Consider the following 18108-nt stretch of genomic DNA (forward strand, 5'->3'; position numbering starts at 1 on the left):
GGCCAGTCTCCCGGAGCGGAAGGGGCGGGGTCACAAACACGTGAATGCGCCCACTTCTGGCTGGTCCCAAGTGTCAGCCTCCAGGTCTCATTGGCTACTCTGTAGAGCGGAAGGGGCGGAGTCGTCTCCGGCTGGTCTCGCACGTGGGGCTCTGGGTCGCAGATGGGCCGAGTTCCCAGACTGAGGACCGGCTGAGGTCTCGGGAGAGCAGGATTGCAGCGAGGGTCCACTGGTGGTCCTGATCATTGTGTTCCTCTCTGTGGCTCATGAGTGTAAGGTATGCACTCAGGGCCCTGTCTGCTTGACCACTGTGCCCCCAATGTTCAGGACAGCACTTGGCACAGCAGGTGCTAGTAAATATTGGTTCAGTTAGTTCGACGCCCAAATATATTCAGTCTTGACAACTACAGTGCTGGCGGACATTGTTGCATCTGTCTTACAGAGCAGGAAACAGAAAAAGTACATGCAACTGGGGAGAGTGTGAGCTCTGGCTCCAGTCCAGGCCTGCCAGGCATCACTGGCCTCCAGGCGGTGGAAGCACATAGCCCCAAGTCAGGACAGGCAAGAGAACCGCTCACGGTTCTGCACGTTAAGCTGTGGGGCTGCACGTTAAGCTGTGGTCCAGAGGAGGCCGGAGAGATGCTCACACCTCAACAGGCCAGTCTAAGGAGCTCAGTCTTTACTTAGAGGGCACTTCGGAAGGGTGGGAGGCAGAGGAGTGACATGGTGAAGCGGTCTCTCTGGCTGCTGAGGGAGAGATGAAGCAGACTGTTGCTGTGTGGGTGAATGATGTTGGAGATGTGGACGGGGTGGAGGGAAGTACACAGTAGAAGCCTTTTAGAAGGTAGACTTGACAGGGCTCGGTAATGTGGGAAGTGAAGAAGAAAGAAGGAATGGGTTGGTGGCTGTCTGGAGGGTGATCACTGGCTGAGTTGGGGAGCAGTGGGGGAGAAGCTGACTTGGAAGGCTGTTAACCAGTTTTGAACACTTTGAGATTCCAGATAAACCTGGGACCCACTGAATTTTCTTTCAAGGATTCTGATTTTTAGTGGACTGATTGCAGAATAGGAAACAGAGCTATAACTGAGCCAGACAGTTCTGGGCACAGAGTATTTGCCCATCTATTGAGGCCATACCCCCTCCCCAAGCTGGCAGGTTCCTGCCCCTTCTGAACCTGGTTCCCTTGCTGTCCCTTCCCACCTGTGAGCCACCCTGCATACTTCTATTCCTTCCACCTTTGCTTAGACTTCCCAGAGCTGATTCCTGTTACAGCATCTCAGAAAAATACTAATCAGCAATAACTCTGATGGGTGATGAAGACAGCTTCAGGAAAGAGTAGGAGTTTACCAAGATGAGAACAACACAGGATTTCAGGCAAAAGTTCTATCAAAGGCAAAGTCAAGGATGTGAAAAAGCCTTCTTCATTTAGGGAATAGAGAGTCTGGTTGGGGCTCAGCATTCTTTTTTTTTTTTTTTTTTTCAACGTTTTTTTTTATTTATTTTTGGGACAGAGAGAGACAGAGCATGAATGGGGGAGGGGCAGAGAGAGAGGGAGACACAGAATCGGAAACAGGCTCCAGGCTCCGAGCCATCAGCCCAGAGCCTGACGCGGGGCTCGAACTCACAGACCGCGAGATCGTGACCTGGCTGAAATCGGACGCTTAACCGACTGCGCCACCCAGGCGCCCCGGGGCTCAGCATTCTTGAGTTGAGGCAGAAGATCATTTGGGCTGGAATGTGGGGGCCTTGGGTACCCTGCCTAGTGGATGAGGTGAGCTATCTGAAGAACCCTGCAGAGCTCAGGCCAAGAAGGATGGGCTCTCGGTAAGCCCAGAGATGTCAGTCTGGTCTTCCCATGCCCCTGTGCATCCAAAACCAGCTAACTATTCACCAAATGTTTTCTTTATATCCTTGTCATATAGCCAGACTGTATTTTCCAGCCTTCCTTGCATTATGAGCCCTGGCCAGTGAATGTGGCAGTAAGTGCCCTGTATCATCACCAGGCCAGATCCGTAAAAGCTTCCCACGAGTGATACTTTCTCTCTCTTCCCCATGTACCTGCTGGATGTTGATGTCCAAGGCAACCTGGGACCTACTTGAGGAAGGCAGGGCTTCTGTCAACATGCCTTTGAATAATGGTATGGAGCTGAGTCTCCATCTCAGCCAACTGAACAAGAACTAAATTTCCCTTGGGTTAAACCATGAAGATGTCAGGATTTATCTGTTATGGCTGCTAGCCTTTACTAGTGCAGATCTGTAAACCTATGAGAGACAAGTAGCTTGTTCAGGTTTGATGGGTTGTCACCAGAGGTTTATATCTTGGTTTAGCACTATGGTTTCTCCTCTTACTTATTTTAACCAAGAGCAAATCAGATAAAAAAAAAAACAACTTTGGATTTCAACATTAATTAAAAGCCAGCTTTTTGGAGACCCTGCTTACTGATCTCCCAGAGCTGGGTGAACTGATGATCCCAGACACCTACCAAAACCCAGACACCTACCCAAGGTAGGTTACACAGACACCCAGAGTGGCAGAGGTCTGTGAAGATATTTTTGGAAGACCAAGAAAGCTCTGAAATGGAACGTAACATTTTGTGAGCTTAGATTTAGTTTTATAAGCTTCTCACTGAGACTCAAAGGAGGTTAGGAGTCTCTGCCCTGGGAATCCTCTCATGTGCTCTTAGGGCTTTAATGATCTTCAAAGTGGTTCTCAGGAGCCTACATCTCCTTAGCTTTCAAGTTATATTTTGAAGAGTCTGAGACATTTTCACGAATACTCCCTATAGGCACATCAAACTCAACATTTAAAATTCTCATCCAATATCCCAATCACCCAAAGCAGAAAATATGAATATCTTTGGTGCCTCCCTATCAGGTTTTTCAGACCTTCAACATTCTCAGTTTCCTGAGACTCCCTTCCTTAGTCTAAGTCCTGCCATTTCTCCCAACCTCCCCCCCGCCCCCACCAAGAGCAGTAATGACAGGTCTCCTTTCTGTCCTTACCAGCCCCTACTTTGTTATTTTTTTTTAAGAATTAAAAAAAAAGTTTATTTATTGAATTTGTTTATTTACTTTTGAGAGAGGCGGGGAGAGGGGCAGAGAGAGAGCGAGGGAGGGAGAGAGAGAGAGAGAGAGAGAGAGAGAGAGAGAATCCCAAGCAGTCTCCACAGTGTCAGCAAGGAGCCCGATGTGGGGCTCAAACTCACAAACCATGAGATCATGACCTGAGCTGAAACCAATAGTTAAATGCTTAACTGACTGAGCCACCCAGGCACCCATATTTATTTATTTTGAAAGACAGAGCATGAGTATGGGAGGGGCAGAGAGAGAGGGAATCCCAAGCTGACTCCACACTGTCAGCACAGAACCTGACATGTGGCTCGAACCCATGAACCATGAGATCATGATCTGAGTTGAAATCAAGAGTCAGATGCTCAACTGACTCCAGAGTCAGGTGCACAACCCCCTGCCCCCCGCCCCCCGCCGTTGGTTCTAATGTCATTTAGGTTGGCCATGATGATCCCGTTAAAATTTAGGGCAGGTTATATCACCCTCTGCTCAAACCTCAACGTCTCCCCCATCATTCAGGGAAACCAGAGTCTGGCACAGTCCACCTGTTTCCCCCCACCCCCCCGGCTCCGCGCCCCCCACTAATTCTGTGCCAGCCACAGACCGTCCAGTACTGTTCCTGCATTGCAGCAGGCAATGCTTCCACCTTGAAGCTTTGGCTCTTGCTGTCCACTCTGCCAGGTATCTGCTGCCCTTGCATGCTCATTTCCTTCAGGTCTGAGTCCAATGGCCCCGCTCCGGAAGGCCTGCCTGCGCAACCCCATCTGAAATTGCCACCCACCCCTCCGCGCTCCCTCCCCTTACTTTTCTCCTTAGCACTTATTACTATCTGACTTACTATATAATTTACTCATTCTTCTTCATTAATGCCTGCCTCCCCACTAGACTCTAAGCCCCAGAGGGAGGGACTCTTATGGCCAGTTTTATTCACAGCTGTATCCCAGTGCCTAGCCCACAGTAGCACTCAATAAGTACTTACTAAGTGAATTATTCCAAAAGCCTCCTGGTTTCCCTGCCAGCCACTCCGTCCCCTGATCCATGCCTGTGTCACCTAATAGTGAATTCCACATAGGTCGGTGCCTTGTTCACCACTGAACCTCCAGCACAGAGCTTGACAAACAGAGCTTCATGAGAGAAGGCCCAGGATTATGTCTAATTCATTTCTGGGCTCTTTTTTTTTTTTTTTTTTAACATTTTTTTAATGTTTATTTATTTTTTTGAGACAGAGACAGAGCATGAGCAGGGGAGGGGCAGAGAGAGGGAGACACAAAATCCAAAGCAGGCTCCAGGCTCTGAGCCGTCAGCACAGAGCCCGATGTGGGGCTCGAACCCACGAACCATGAGGTCGTGACCTGAGCCAAAGTCGGATGCTTAACCAACTGAGCCTCCCAGGCGCCCCTTCATTTCTGGGTTCTTAGCACCAAGCATAGGGCTGAGATCCAGATTCATTCTAGCATGCAGTGATAGTGCTGTCTACTTATACTTTCCAAACAAATTATTTTTTGTTTACTCCTGATGTTAATTTAATGTAAAACCTGAGGGGAGGAGCACGTGTTGCTCCAGATTATGGTGTGTGCCGTCTCACAGACATGGCCACTTGGCACCTTGACCTCGGGCCTGAGGTTACAGCCCCTCCCTTTGGCCAGGAGGAGGCCAAGGGCCTCCACAGGGCTGTGCAGGGGTGCAGAGGGCGTGACTATTCATGGAGGAGGCAGGTGGGCCCCACTCTCTGGCTGACAAACAGAAGTGGCCCCAGGGACCAGGTGAAGGTTCTAAAGCAAGAATTTATTCCAAGTGCACACGTGAGTGTGGACAGCGGTGACCTCAGGAGAGACACGCATTTCAAAGTAGGTCATATGCCTCTCAGTCTCCCAGCCCCAGCTCCCCACCCTGCCACTTCTCTGGTCTGGACTTGGGCAGGGGAGGGCCTCATAGTCCCCAGCAAAACAAAGGTACCTGAGAGCCAAGAGAAAATTACACAGCCTTATCTTTATTAGTATCTAGCAAGAAAAAGAAAATCGAAATCCCCTCCCTGCTCCAACCCCACCTCCACCACCTGGGCCCTCAGCCAGCAGCATCTATCTGCCTGGAAAGTGCCGGCTGCCAGAGCTGTCCTTGGAGCCGGGACACCTGTGCAAGGCCACCCTGTGCCTGTGAGGCGACCACAGGCCCCTCCCTCCACAACGTGGGGATGGAAGGGCAGCTGGCATTTCTCCAGCTCTCAGCTGTCGGCCTTGGGAACTTGGAAAAGATCAGCGATGTCCAGCAGAGCCTGGCGGATGTGGTTCCCAAAGCGCTGGGCATTCTGTGGGAGCCAAGAGCTCAGACCAACCTTCAGGTGAACCCCTGTCCCTCTGCCCCTAAAACTGAGGACTCTTCCCCCACCCTGCCCAGACAGGGCCCCAGGTGGCATCCCCTCCTCAGGCCTGTGCAGGAACAGGGGAGACTCACCGTCTCTGAGCTTGAAAACTTGCTGGAGATGTGGAAGAAGATGGTGTTTTCGCCCGCAATCATGTAGGAAACCCCATAGCCGTCGTCTGCCACCTGAGGGCAGCACGAGAGTAAAGAACAAGTAAACCAAACTTTGTGGATCCGAAAGCCAAGCTGACTTCACGCTTGTTCTCCCCACAATATTCCCAGGAAGGGGCCCCACCCCAGATGCTGCGTTTCTCCTGCGGTCAGGAACACCCCCAGGAAAAAGCGTGAAAACCGAGGGGCTCTGCCCGATGCAGCTCCAGACCAGGAGCCAGGACCTTGTGTTTCTTTCAGGAGGCTCAATATCACTGCTTCTCTCCGGGGGGGGGGGGGGGGGGGGGGGTGACAAACTAGCCCACTCGAACTTCTCAGTGGGAGGCCTGGGCTGTCTCTGGGAAGCACACGCTTCAGAGGAGGAAACCAGCCCTGGGTGTGGTCATGCTGCAGCTGGGAGCATTGAGGAGTGTTGGCCTGGGTGGGCCCCAGGCACCCGTCTTCTGTCTTCTGTCTTCAGGTCGGGCCCGTAGCTACTCATGCTGTTTCCACGCAGGGCAAGCCCCGGGGCCGTGCTCCCACCTCTGGTCTGACTTCAAGACTGCACTCTCCACTGAAACCCCTGGGGCCCAGTCCTGCTCATCTGTCCCCTCTCAAGGGCACTTACGGGGCCAAAGCCACCACCGGCGCCCAAGTGATTCGGGTACTGCTCTGGGTCAAACATACGGATCTGGAATTGAGCGATCTGGCTGGTGGAGAGGCGCCAGGGTTCTGAGAGCACCTGCAACAAGGGGGCCCCAGCAGTGAGACACCATGCACGGAGCGCCATGCACCGAGCATGCACCTGCTGACAGGTGGTGCCTCAGCACCAGTACGAGTGACGCTGCCCCTCGCCCGCCCTGCCAGTGTGTTCTCAGCCATGTCAGCATCCGCACAAAACCCTCAAGGCCCCATGTGACCTAACTGTCCCCTGGGCCTCCTCTCCTACCAGCCTATCCCTTCCTAGGTTCTGCCCCCTCCCCTCCTGCTGTTCCTTGCGCACCCACACCCCTGCCTCAGTGTCTGGGCACCGGAGGTTCCCCTGCCTGGGTATTCTGCCCACCCTGATACTGCAGCCTCTACGCTTTCCTCACAAGTGCTGTCACCACCTGACACTCTCATGAGAACACCAGCTCCGTGAGGGGAGGTTCCCACTCAGAGCCAGGACCACGAGCCTGGATGGGCTGTAGAGTGGGAAAGCCGGCCCCAGCCCTCGAGGGCAGCTTCTGGGGAGCTGGCCAGAAAGAAAACAGGCCAAGCCCCCCCAGGAGAGGGCATGGGGACAGAGGACATACCCACCAACAATGCTGACCTCAGCCAGGAAAGGGGAGCTGACCCCCAGGTACTTGGAGACCACGTAAAGGCAGAAGAGGTGCCTGTCTATCCCAGCCCCTGTCATGGCCAGGCGGTACATATTCTGGTGTTTCTTGGAAGCTTTCCGGAAGAGATCTTGGAGGTCTGCTTTCTGGGGAGCAGAAGTGGAGCAGTGAAGAGTAGCCCTGACCCCAAGGTGGGCAGAAGGTAGAGGGGTCACCTCACAGTGTGGCTGGTCGGGGAGGCTCACCATGTGGGACCCCTTCACCATAGCCTGAACAAAGGCTGTGGACTCGCTGGTACAGGAACGTACAGTCTCGGTCCGTCCCTCTCGGAACATTCTAGTCATGGAGGCTTCATAGGTCAGGCAGAACTTGCCCCTGTCCTGAGGAGCAGAGAGGGGTGAATCTGGCAGGTGAGTCTGGTGCCACCCTGCCCCCTCAGCGGCCCCGCGGGGCTCCTACCCGGAAGTGCGCCAGCTGCAGGGCAATCTGCACAAAGGCGTCAGGGCTGGTCCGACACTTCTTGATGAGGCCTTTGCCAAATGGCAAGAACTGGAAGCAGTACAGCTCCACGTCGTCTGCCAGCGCTGTGGCCACCCGGTAGGAGCTCTCGATGACCGCCTGGCACTGCCAAGACATGGAAGGGTCAGCTGGGGGCAGAGCTCTCTAAGCAGGACTCCAGGGTCACATCTGGGAGGCCTGAAGTTTAGGTGATAGATGAAAAGCGGGGCTGGGCAGGTCTCGGTGCACCTTCTCCATCTTCAGACACAAAGGGCAACCTGGGGGCAGCAGCCACCAGAGGTCAGGTAGGGCTTTGTGGGAAGAGGGAGGCACTAACAGGTGCCCCATGGATGACTCTCACACCTCACATCTTTCTCTAACCACCAAATGGACTCTGAGAAGCTCCTGTCCCTCCCGCGAGAGCATCCCGGGTACTTGTCATACTTGTCACTCTCACAAGCCCGTCCCTGTTCCTTCGCAGACGGCACACCTGCTCAGGAATGTCCCACTGCAGCCGCTGGGGAGCTGCAAGCATGGGGTTCGGTTTGCCCAGGCAGTGCCCAGTCTCCGTGTAGCCCAGGTGGAAGGTGTCAGTGCCCAGGACAAACTGCAGGGAGAAGGTCAGGCTGAGAGACCACCCACGTGTCCCGCACCCAGCCTGCCCTGCAGGATGCCTGTCAGGGCCCGTTACCTCCCAGAGGTGCCCTATGATAGGGGCGTCTGCCCACGCGTGTTCCGTGTTGAGGCCCAGCTGGCCATTCTTGAAGGCAATGAGAGTAAAAGACTTGTCGAACCACCTGCAGGAAAGGAGGCAGGCGATGAGCGGAGCACACCGAGATGGACGGAGAGGCGGGGGGCCTGCACCGGGGCTGGGGTGCCGCACCTGTTGTAGCAGTTGCCATGAAGTAGGGCCTTGCCATAGAGGCTGAGGCTGGCCTCATCTTCAGGGTCGTAGTGGGGAGACTCCTCGTCCAGGGCCACAAAGAAAGCAGCGCGCTCGATGGCGTCTAGAGCAGTCTTGTTCTTGCCGGAGCTGAAGAAAGCCTGGCGTGCCTGTGCCCACTCCACTCTGGGGGCATAAGGGCAGGGTGAGAGCTGGAGACACTGTGGGTGGCAGAGAAGGGCACCTCCCAGGACCCAGCAGGGCCCAGAGCTGGGGGTACCAGCCTCTCCTGGAAGGTGTCCTTGTCCTCCACACACTCCCTCCTGGCCATCACCGAGCTGGATGTGGCTGGAGATGCAGTGGGCTACAGCCACTGACCAGCAGTGCCCCTCGCCACAGAGGGTCCTGCTGTGGACAGAGGATGCCGTGCCGGCACTTCCCTCCCTCAGTCATGCCTCTGGCCCCACGTTCCAGGGCGGCACTCGGGGCCAAGCCCCTCCCCTCGTGGGGCCCTGATACCTTCCCCCCGCAGTGAGGGCTGCCAGCTTCTCCTCCCCAGGCTGAGGTGGGGAGGGATCATCCAGGATCCTCTGGAACTGCATCTCCAGGTCGCGAGGCTTGAGCAGGTGCGAGCCCTCGTAGAGCCACACCTTGAAGAAGCGGCCCTTGTGGTAGACGGCCACGTGCCTGCTGTCGGAGAGGTGCTGCAGCAGGTCTGCAGCGGAAGCGGGCAGGAAGGCTGAGGCAGTGTGGCATGGCGTGCCTTGCTCCACTCCACCTGCTCTGTAGGCTGCCAGCTTCCCTGGGGGGGGGGGGCCTGGGGTGCAGGGGGCCTGCACTGAACCAGGCCCTATGCTGGTTGCCTCCACACCTTGTTGAAGGCCAACACCCTGTGAAGCACTTCACAGGGCAGGAAGCCCACACACTGCCCCAGGGTCTGTGAGCAGCCTTCTGGTCCCACAGGCTCCATGAAGGGCTCACGGAAAGCTCTGCCCCCCTGCTGCTCCTTCCTCAGACTACCTTCCCCCGGCCTGTGAAGCCCAGACAGGACAGGAGGGGCTCTGTTTTGGGCCCGCAGGGTCCCAGCACTAGCGTCGTGCCTGTGAATAGTAGGGTCACAATTACATGACCCTGAGACACCCAGGATGCTTGGTGATGGATGAGCAGGTGGTAGGGTGACCAGCCATGGCAGGCCCAGAGCTGGGCGGGAGGGAACTCCGTCTGGATGGTCCCACCACGGGCTCCTGGTTGTGGCCAGTACCTGTCTCCTTGCCTGGGATCCGGGTGGTGTTGAACATCCTCTCCATCTGGTAGGAGCACATGGGCACGATGCCCAGTGCCATCACCTGGGAGGAAGGCCCAGCATGGCTCAGACTCAGGCCTCCTTTCCCTGTCATGTCCTCAACCCAACACAACTCACAGGCTTGATCTCTTCACGGTCCAGTTTACGGCGATACATGATCATAGCGTGGACGATGTTTCCCAGGCGGGCTGCCTGTATGTCTGTGTTCTTGATGAGCACAAAGTCCTACAGAGAGAGGACAGAGCTTGCAGGTGGTGTGACAAATGTGCACAGGTCACCTGGGTCTCCCTGCCTAAGGACAGGGTGTCTTGACCCCTTCCCCCGGTCCATCCTGCACATTCGGTCAGGGTGCACTGCCAGAGATGAAATGCGTAACTGATCACGTAACCCCTCCGCCCAGCCTGAATCTTTGATCTGCTTTTCCATAATCTATTTTTGTTCGTATTTTGTTTATTTTGCATTGAAAAAGAAGTTCCCCCCACTAAAAAACAGTTTAAAACCTCTGGTGTGGACAAGCCATATATAAGCTGTGAGGAGGACAGTTTTGTGGAGGAGGGGAATTCAGCACAGGATTCACAGTGTGTTTTGGACAGTGGGAGAGGAGAGAGAGGCATGCTGCATGGACCTGTGGCTGGGCGGTGGGGGGACCCTGGTGGCTGCATGTGCTGGTGGGGGGATCCTGGTGGCTGCAGCACAAGCATGTGCTGGGGGTGGGGGGCTGGTCATGGGAGGGTTAGAGACCAACAGTGACCTTCTGAGCTCTCAGAGAAGCTGCTCTGGGTCCACATCGTGACACAAAAGGGAGGCATGATGAAGGAGATTCCCTGGGGATGGTGTTAGGAGAGCTGGGAACATGTGGCTGGGAGGCCAGCAAGGGAACCAAGGCAGGAAGTGACGGAGCCTGGGGACTCTGAGACTGACAGCGTCAGGCTGTGTGGCTACCCAATTCTCTAGATCCTCGGTATCTCTGCGGCCCTGAAGCTGCTTCCTGACTGTTCCTCCAGGACCTCCCTCATCTTCCCTGTCCCCGAATTCTCTCGCACCATGACATAGTAGTTGCTGTTCACCACGAGGGGGGCCCTGCTGCGCAGATACACGTACTCTTCCCACCAGTCACTCACCTGCGGGAGGGAGGGAGCAGTGAGGGCTGGGGCAGAGGGCAGGGGACAGATCCCCCTGACACAAGCGGAGGTGAGGGTAAGCCCAGGAGGGGACTCACATAGTTAGTTGCCCACCATGACTTGAGAACCAGGTACTTCTGCAGCCTGGGAGCAGTCTTGTCCTGGAATTCTTTGGCCAGCGTCTCCATTCGGTAATATTCCTCATCATCCAGCAAGGGCCGCACAGACTCCAGGTACTGTCCAGCCAAGTTGTTGTCAGTGTGGGGGCCAAACAGCAACAACCACCTCTGTCCCGACCCTCTTCCAACCCAGCCCCATTGCTCTAAACCGCGCTCTTTGCAGGGGACAGTTCCTTATGTTTGCAGAAGTCCTCTGGGTCCAGCCTAGCCTGCACATTGGGATGTCTGATTCAGGCCCTCACCCGGTGAATTGTGGCTGGCACACTGGGCACAGGAAGCTTGGGCAGGGATGTCTGGAAGCTGTAGAGCATGGGCCGCCGGCTGGACAGAAGGCGGACACAGAACTGGGCGTACAGAGCACAGAGTGTTTCTGGTGAGAACCAGGGGAAATAACGGAAACAAACTAGCAAACACTTGAGGACTTGGGCTCCCGACCCTCAGAACCAGGACAAACCTATGCACCAGGCACCAGTGCCCTGTCTGCCTCTCCCCTCCAAGTTAGAACCCCAAATGAGGCCCCCAGGGTCTCAAACCAGATGCCTGAACCCCTCCCCTGGCTTCTGCTCACAGCCCAGACTTTGGTGAAGTGGCTGGTCTGGCCGTGCATCTCAAACATCCAGCCATGGTAGGAAAGAAGCATTTTCAGGGTTTGGCGGAAGAAGAAGATGCCCATCATCCAGACCCCCGTGGAGAAGATAGCCATGCTGAGAAGTGCCCGGGTCTGTGGGGTCCGGTAGGGGCCACATCTGTCAGAGAAGGGAGAGGGCTACAGAGGGTCCACTTGAGGCCAGCCTTGGGGAAATTCTGACTCTGAAGTTTTGATGGTACAAACCATCTTGGGGGAGGTGCTGAAGAATAACATTCCTGGGCACACTCGTGTCTGAATGCATAACATACAAACTTACGAATGTGGGACTCTGGTGATGGCAGCCCCCAGGGAGGGCTGCCCTAGGACCTCCAATGGCTACTGTCCTGCATCTGCCCAGCTCAGGAACCCTGGCCTTAGAGCCTGCCCGGCCCTCTCTCATAGCCCTGCTTCTCACCCCTCAGGGAGGCATCTCTGGATACAGCAGATGAGTCCCATGGAGATGTCCACTTTGCAGTAGGAAGAACCCACGGTTGCCATGACGACGACCAGCCAGCTGGTGGGGCTGCCAGGGTACACACCCCTAAGGATACCATTCTGTGGGGCAGAAACAAGCACACTTACAGCAGGAGTGAGGGCGGTGAGCAGGCACCTGTGGGGTCCCGGGTCTCTCACCTGTTGTGTTCTTCTTCCTCCCTCATGTCCGGTCTTCCCCTTCTCCACACTCCCACACCTGCAGCACCCGATTACTCACTGTGTCCCTCTGCCACTCCTTGTATGCCCATCTCCCCGCCACACCTTGAGCGCCGCTCTGGTTTCTGCACTGCTAGAGCCTGTCACCCAGCAGGACTGCCAGCCAAGGTGGGGGTGGAGGATCTTAACAAAGGGGCAGCAGCTGACACCTGGCCTCTGTCTCCGGGAGGACTCTATTCTGCACTTGCTGGAAGAAGCGAGAACCACCTGCGCCCACCTTGATGCGAATCAGGCGTTTCTTCCAGGAGTTGATCCCAGACAAGTAGACGTGTTTCAGGGCCTCCCGACTGAGCCGGAAGTCGACCCCATCTGGGGTCACCGTGAACTGGAAGGCCACGGCCTGGTGCGCTTCCGCCATCCTGGAGGTTGGCCGTCACCTGGGAGGGGGCAGGAGGGTGCGCGGGCGGGCTCAGGCTGACCCCGCCCCCGGCCGCCCTCCGCGCGGAGGCCCCCTCCCTCCGCCCCCGGCCGGGCCGCGCCCCCGCCCGCACCGCGCCAGCGGCCGTCCCCCGCCCTCCCGCTTCGCACGGCCCGCGCAGCCTGACCAACGGCCGCGGAACCCTCGCGCCCGCGTTCCGGGCAGGGTCCGTCACGGTGGTGCAGGGGTCGAGCCGTAAAATCTGCAGAATGGCTGCCTCGGGGTGGGGGCGAGACGCAGAGTTGGTCTGGGGCAAGGCCGGGTCTGGGCACTCCCAGCCCCGCCTGGGAGGGACCCCGGCGCCGTCCTGGTCCCCTGCTCTGGTCTAGGACTCTGAGCCGGACCGGTGGCCGTGTTGCCCCCCACTCCACTCACGGGCTGGGTTCGCTCCTGTCAGCGTGTGGGGCCAGTAGCTCTGGCCCGTGTCCCCACGTCCTTCAGGCCTGGCCATCCCCGCCCCGCCCTCACCGGGAACCTGACACCCACTCCCAAATTTGGGTTGAGATAACAGATGTGGGGCGGCAACCAGAATCCCCTTCCCTCTGTGGTGGGAATCAGGAGTGGGGGCGGTCCCGGTTTCTGCAAGCGGAGATTGCTCAGAGGTCTGGGAACCTGGGGGGGCCTAAAGGGTCTCACGTGAGGATGGTGGCATTAGAGCTAAAAATAGCTGAATGTGGGGAAAAGGTCATCCATGTGTCAGCTGTGCTGCCTGTCCCCTGCTCTCCAGTGCTCAGGGTTGGGCAGCCCCACCCCAGGGCCCTCTTTGTACCCCCATTACTCCCCAGTCCCCCGCCCCAGTCTCTCTAGTGTGCATCACTTCTAAGCTGGAGCCAGGGAGACAGAGGGCCAGGGGCTCCATTTGGCAGAGTGGACCCTTAACTACTCTCAAGCCCAGAGCACCAAACAGCCATGCTTTTCAGAAAGGGAAAGTGAGGTTCAGAGCCACGGTCACTTTGTCACCCTGTGTGCATTCCTTGGTTGGTACTTTGTGCTGCAGAGCCAGGACGGGGTGTGAAGGAAGAAGCTTGTTTATTGTCTTAAGGTGCACAGCCCAGGGGTTCCCTCCCACCATCTTCGGGCTGTGGGGAGAGGTCAGCCTCCTCAACCCCAATCTCACTCCAGGGCTCAGCCCAGTTCCCAGAGCCCCCCCCCCCCCCCCCCGCCCCTCCCTCCAAGGTCCTGCCCTGGAGACTCCAGGAGAAATCTGGCGGTTGGGGGCTGTGGAGAGTCAGGATGAGGGCTGGAAGCTGCTCAGCTGTCTCTTCTGCTGGAAGTAGAACCGGAACCGAGACTGGGCGTACTCCTGGGGGAGAACCCACCCCACAGACTTGTGACAAGGGTGGGTCAGGCACACCCAGCCCCCACCAAGTCTGCCCACAGACTTCCCGGAGAGCACACGGCCCCTGATGCACCCCACCTCCCGTCACACCTAACCTGCCCACCTGGGTTACTCACCAGGTAACCAAATTCTATGGTGGACATAGATGCCTGGAGGATAGACCAGAGACCCCAAAAGAAATGGGATGCCAGAGCATACCTAAGGGGGGCAGGAGAAACGGGGGTTCAGAGCATACTTGGTACTACCTGGATCCTATCCCTGAGGTTGGTCAAGCCCCAGAACTCCAACTTCTCCCCCACTGCCCTAACCCCAACCCTGTCCTGACTGTCACCACTCTCCATCAGCCTCATCTGCACTCTCTGCCCCCACCAGGCACTGGCACCTTACCTGCAATCCTGTGAGTCGGCCTGCCTGCCTCCTTCCTCAGCCCCCTTTCCTCTGCACCCTGCTCTACCCCTGCCCCCACCCATCCTTCCTCACCGATTAGCCTCTACCAGCAAATCTTCTTCCAGTTTCCTCTGCTCCTCTTGGGAGATGGTCTCACCTTTCTTGACCTCTGCTAGGTAATGGCGAATAAAATGGAGCTGAGATCAACAGACAAGAGTCAGGAAATGAGACTGGAGCATCTCCCAGCGAACATCCTTTCTTGCTATTCTTTTCAGACATCACCTTCCTCGTCCCTCATAGGCCAGGTCCCGCTCCCCAGCCTCTGGTCCACATACCTGCTGCCCCCGGGTGGGGTAGTCTGCAGGCTGTGCTTTGTAGAAAGGCCACTCGTCGTGAGTATAATCATAAACCCACTCACAAAAATGGTTCCCAATGTCAAAGCCCCTGGGGGAATAAGGTAGACACTCAGTCCCCAAATACCCTGGGTGGCTGGGATGCAGAGAGGAAGGGCTAGTCTGTTTTCCAGAGTGCCTGGAAGCAGACCCATGGAGACCATTCTCTTAACCCTCACCTGTAGTTGTAACTACTGTACTCAAAGTCGACCAGCATCAGTCTGTCGGTGTCTTCTGGCTCTGAGAGCAACAAGATGTTCCCTGGGAGAAGGGGTGCAGTTCTGGTCATTCCAGGGTCCTCTGGCCCCCCTCACCTTAGGTTAGGAGACTCAGATGCTTTCTCCTACCTTCCTGGATGTCATTGTGACAGAAGACCACTGGTGATGGGGTAGAGTCTAGCAATTTCCTGCAGGGAAACAGGGGCATGGGTCCTGAGTAGGAGTGGCCAGAGGAGGGTGAGTCACCCTCGTGGGCCAGGCCCTGACCCAGCCCTCAGTAAATCCTGGGAAGGACCCCATTCGGTACCTGGAACTGCCTCCTGTGCTACTCTGTTCTCCTGCCCTGCCTTCCCTCACCTGAGGTTACCCATCTCATCCTTCAGGCTGTACATCTCCAGCAGGTTCATCTGTGGGAGGCCAGTGTGGGGCAGGTCCTGGATCTGCTTTAGGTACCTGAAACCCCAAGAATAAGATATGCTCGCTGTGATCCCTCCCTACCCTCCTATCTACCTTTTTCCTGTCACTGTATGACTTGTCTGATGGATTTTTCTGACTTGTCTGCATTATTTGGAAGCCTGTTCTGGGAGAGACCATACTAGATGACACTGGGATGCGTAATCCGCTCAGCTGGAGGACTGGACAGTCATGGACACATTCAGTTGCAGCCCAGGGTAGTACCTGCCAGCAGTAGGGTTCAGACCAGGTGCGCAGGAGCCCCGAGGAGGCTCCTGACTCACCGTTCCATGGTCCCAAACAGCCAGTGGGGCTCCTTAGTGAACGGCATCTCCATGCCATGGAACCGGGCCATCTTCGTGGCGATTTCTGCTGACAACACCGGCTCTCGAAGCTCACACGTTTTCAGTGGCCGGCTCTGCACCCAGGAACCTATCAGGGTGGTGAGGGGGCTGGGGCAGGAGGGGGAAGGGGTAGGGGAATGGGTGGGGGGGGGGGGGAAGTCAGGGTCTTGGGGAAAATGCCCTACCTGGGGTAAGGGGTGTGAAGGCACGCACTGGAAAGGGGAACAGGGGCTGGGGGTAAGGAGGTGCCTCAGGGAGGTCAGGGCCGGGCTGGGCTCATACTGGGATGTACTGTTCCAGCCGGCCCTCTGGAAAGACTCCATAGAGCTGGGGCCCCAGCGACCGCTCCGCCAGGATGGCGAACATCACACTTTCAAGGACCAAGGAATCCACGCCCTGAAGGAAGACGGACAACAAAGGGGGCAGAGCGGTGCTAACACCGGAGGGTCTGCTTTCCCCTCCCATCCCCGCTTCACTTTACGCTCTACAGCCCGCAGGCTCCAGAGCCCGGCGTCGCTACGGTAATTTACAAGCTGCTTAGCCCCCCCCCCCCCCCCCACGCTTGCTGGGCGGTCCTAATGCCACTGGCCACTGCGGCCCACACTCCCTCCTCACCTGCAGGATGGCCCCGTACAGTCGCAGGAGCACCTCGCGGGGCTCCTTGCCGACGCTGGGCAGGTGGTCCGGCAGCGAGCAGCGGAAGAGCAGGTTACTGAGGCCTCCGCTGCAGACCCACACCGGGGTGCGCTCAGCCCGCGGTCGGCCGCCCCCGTCCCGGACCCCCACCCCCCCCCCACCCCCTCCCCCCTCCCACCGGGTTTCCCCCCGCGTCCGCCCCCCGGCCAGGCCGGCCCCGCCCCCGTCCCCGCCCCCGCGCGCGCGAGGCCTCCGAAACGCGGTGTCCTGAGGGCCCGAGCTCGACCCCTGACCTCCCACCTCACAGGGTCAACCCTCAGCTGTTCGGGCCGCACTCGGCGCCAGGCCCCGCCCAAGTACTCCCGGCAGCACTGGTAGGCTCGGCGCTCGGCGTCACGCGATAGCGACGAGCTGCGCCGCCGGTTCGGGGCCGCGTCCAGGCTCTGAGACTGCAGCAAGCCGTCCTTGGCCAGGCTGCCGCCGACAGCCCCGCCTCCGACCACAGCTGTCCCCTCGGCAGCCATGGCGCGCCTGGGCCAAGCCCAAAGTCCAGTCGCGCTCAGCCCCCTTCGGGCAGACTCGGCTCCTTCCGGCTGCGCTCGGGTCTGCTTCCGGCTAGCCTGTTCTTCTCCGGTCATACTCGGGTCTCTCCGGCTCTTTTCGGCTCTCTGCGGCGGCGCTCGGCTCTCTCCGTGACCCTGGTCGCGTACCTATTCCGAAAGCCAAATCCTGCGTGCTCAGGGAGCGTCCCGCCCCTGCTCCGGGCGAAGACCAATGACCTCTCTCGCTGGGCGGGGCCGCTGAAAAGACAGGCAGCTGTTTGGCCTGCGGCCGGAGCCGAGGAAACGACGTGGGCCGACCAGAAGTGTCTTGAGCAGCTGGGTGCGCTGCCTTGTGGCGCGTCGCGAAGGTGGGTCACGTGGGCGGGGCGGTGTGTCCTCAGGCAGCGCGCGAGCTATTCCGCTGGCGGGAGCGGGGTGGGCCGGGTGCTAAAGGGCAGGTGTACCCAGGGAGGTGCCGGTGAACGGAGATGTGCCTTCGCCAGCCTCGGGGAGCGGACGGGGCAGCGCAGGCGGCGGCGGCCACTCGCTGGATAGGTTTGCGCCCCAACCCCTCCCCCGGGGAAGTCGAGCAAGCAGGACAGCCATTGAGCGCCCGATCCTGAGGGTGGGTCCCACCTGGAGGAGGAGACGGTGTGTGTGACTCCCCTCCGTGGAGCAGAGAGTGTGGGGCACGTGGTAGGTGCCGAATAAACATTTGTTGAGTGAGAGTTTGGGACCCTTGGGACAATTCTGATGACTCCAGGTGCCTTCCATCCCTAATCATCGCTAAGGCTGTCCTGTAAGTTGAAGCGCACCTCTGAGAGGAAGCTCTTGTTGTCGTGCTTGAAACCAATGTCTTCATGCCCGACTCCACTACCCTTGCCTCCAGACCTAGGCCAGTTAGAACATCAAATCCAGGAGAAGGCACACCTTGGAGCAAACACCTGGTGCTGTATAACGTCTCCTTGGCCCACCTTGGCAGTTTGAGGACCGATCAGACTCACCCCACCTTGGTGGGGTCCCACCTAAAATACGCAACCTCCTGCATTTCTGCTTCTGCTGCAGACTGGAGTGGCAACCAGAATGACTTGACCCTAGGGATCTGTGGCCATGCATGTTGGACCATAGTGTCCTTTGGGATAAAATAGATAGGCAGCTGA

General features: G+C 57.5%; 2 protein-coding genes across 4 annotated transcripts; both read right to left on the reverse strand.

The window, feature by feature from the left end:
* Positions 1-5038: 5038 nt before the first annotated feature.
* CPT1B (carnitine palmitoyltransferase 1B) lies at positions 5039-13363 on the reverse strand. 2 transcript variants are annotated; one of them, XM_049626621.1, is made up of 19 exons: positions 13013-13363; positions 12437-12596; positions 11924-12063; positions 11449-11626; positions 11123-11224; positions 10800-10937; positions 10624-10701; positions 9698-9805; positions 9539-9623; positions 8797-8992; positions 8278-8463; positions 8086-8191; positions 7885-8001; positions 7356-7520; positions 7142-7276; positions 6890-7042; positions 6206-6319; positions 5521-5613; positions 5039-5374 (listed from the first exon to the last, which is right to left on the reverse strand). In XM_049626621.1, the coding sequence occupies exons 2-19, from the start codon at positions 12575-12577 to the stop codon at positions 5291-5293; spliced, it is 2319 nt and encodes a 772-aa protein (XP_049482578.1). In that variant the 5' UTR covers positions 12578-12596; positions 13013-13363; the 3' UTR covers positions 5039-5290. The 2 variants fall into 2 exon arrangements, with proteins under 2 accessions (XP_049482578.1, XP_049482577.1); XM_049626620.1 differs by lacking the exon at positions 13013-13363 and having other exon boundaries at positions 12437-12708.
* Positions 13364-13647: 284 nt separating this feature from the next.
* CHKB (choline kinase beta) lies at positions 13648-17044 on the reverse strand. Of its 2 annotated transcripts, XM_049626622.1 has the most exons (11): positions 16707-17044; positions 16386-16494; positions 16053-16166; positions 15711-15844; positions 15331-15426; positions 15103-15161; positions 14935-15016; positions 14699-14807; positions 14457-14560; positions 14093-14174; positions 13648-13940 (listed from the first exon to the last, which is right to left on the reverse strand). In XM_049626622.1, the coding sequence occupies exons 1-11, from the start codon at positions 17042-17044 to the stop codon at positions 13866-13868; spliced, it is 1302 nt and encodes a 433-aa protein (XP_049482579.1). In that variant the 3' UTR covers positions 13648-13865. The 2 variants fall into 2 exon arrangements, with proteins under 2 accessions (XP_049482579.1, XP_049482580.1); XM_049626623.1 differs by lacking the exon at positions 15331-15426.
* Positions 17045-18108: the final 1064 nt, after the last annotated feature.

This window comes from Panthera uncia, chromosome B4 (genome assembly GCF_023721935.1).
Source record: "Panthera uncia isolate 11264 chromosome B4, Puncia_PCG_1.0, whole genome shotgun sequence".
NCBI lineage: Eukaryota > Metazoa > Chordata > Mammalia > Carnivora > Felidae > Panthera > Panthera uncia.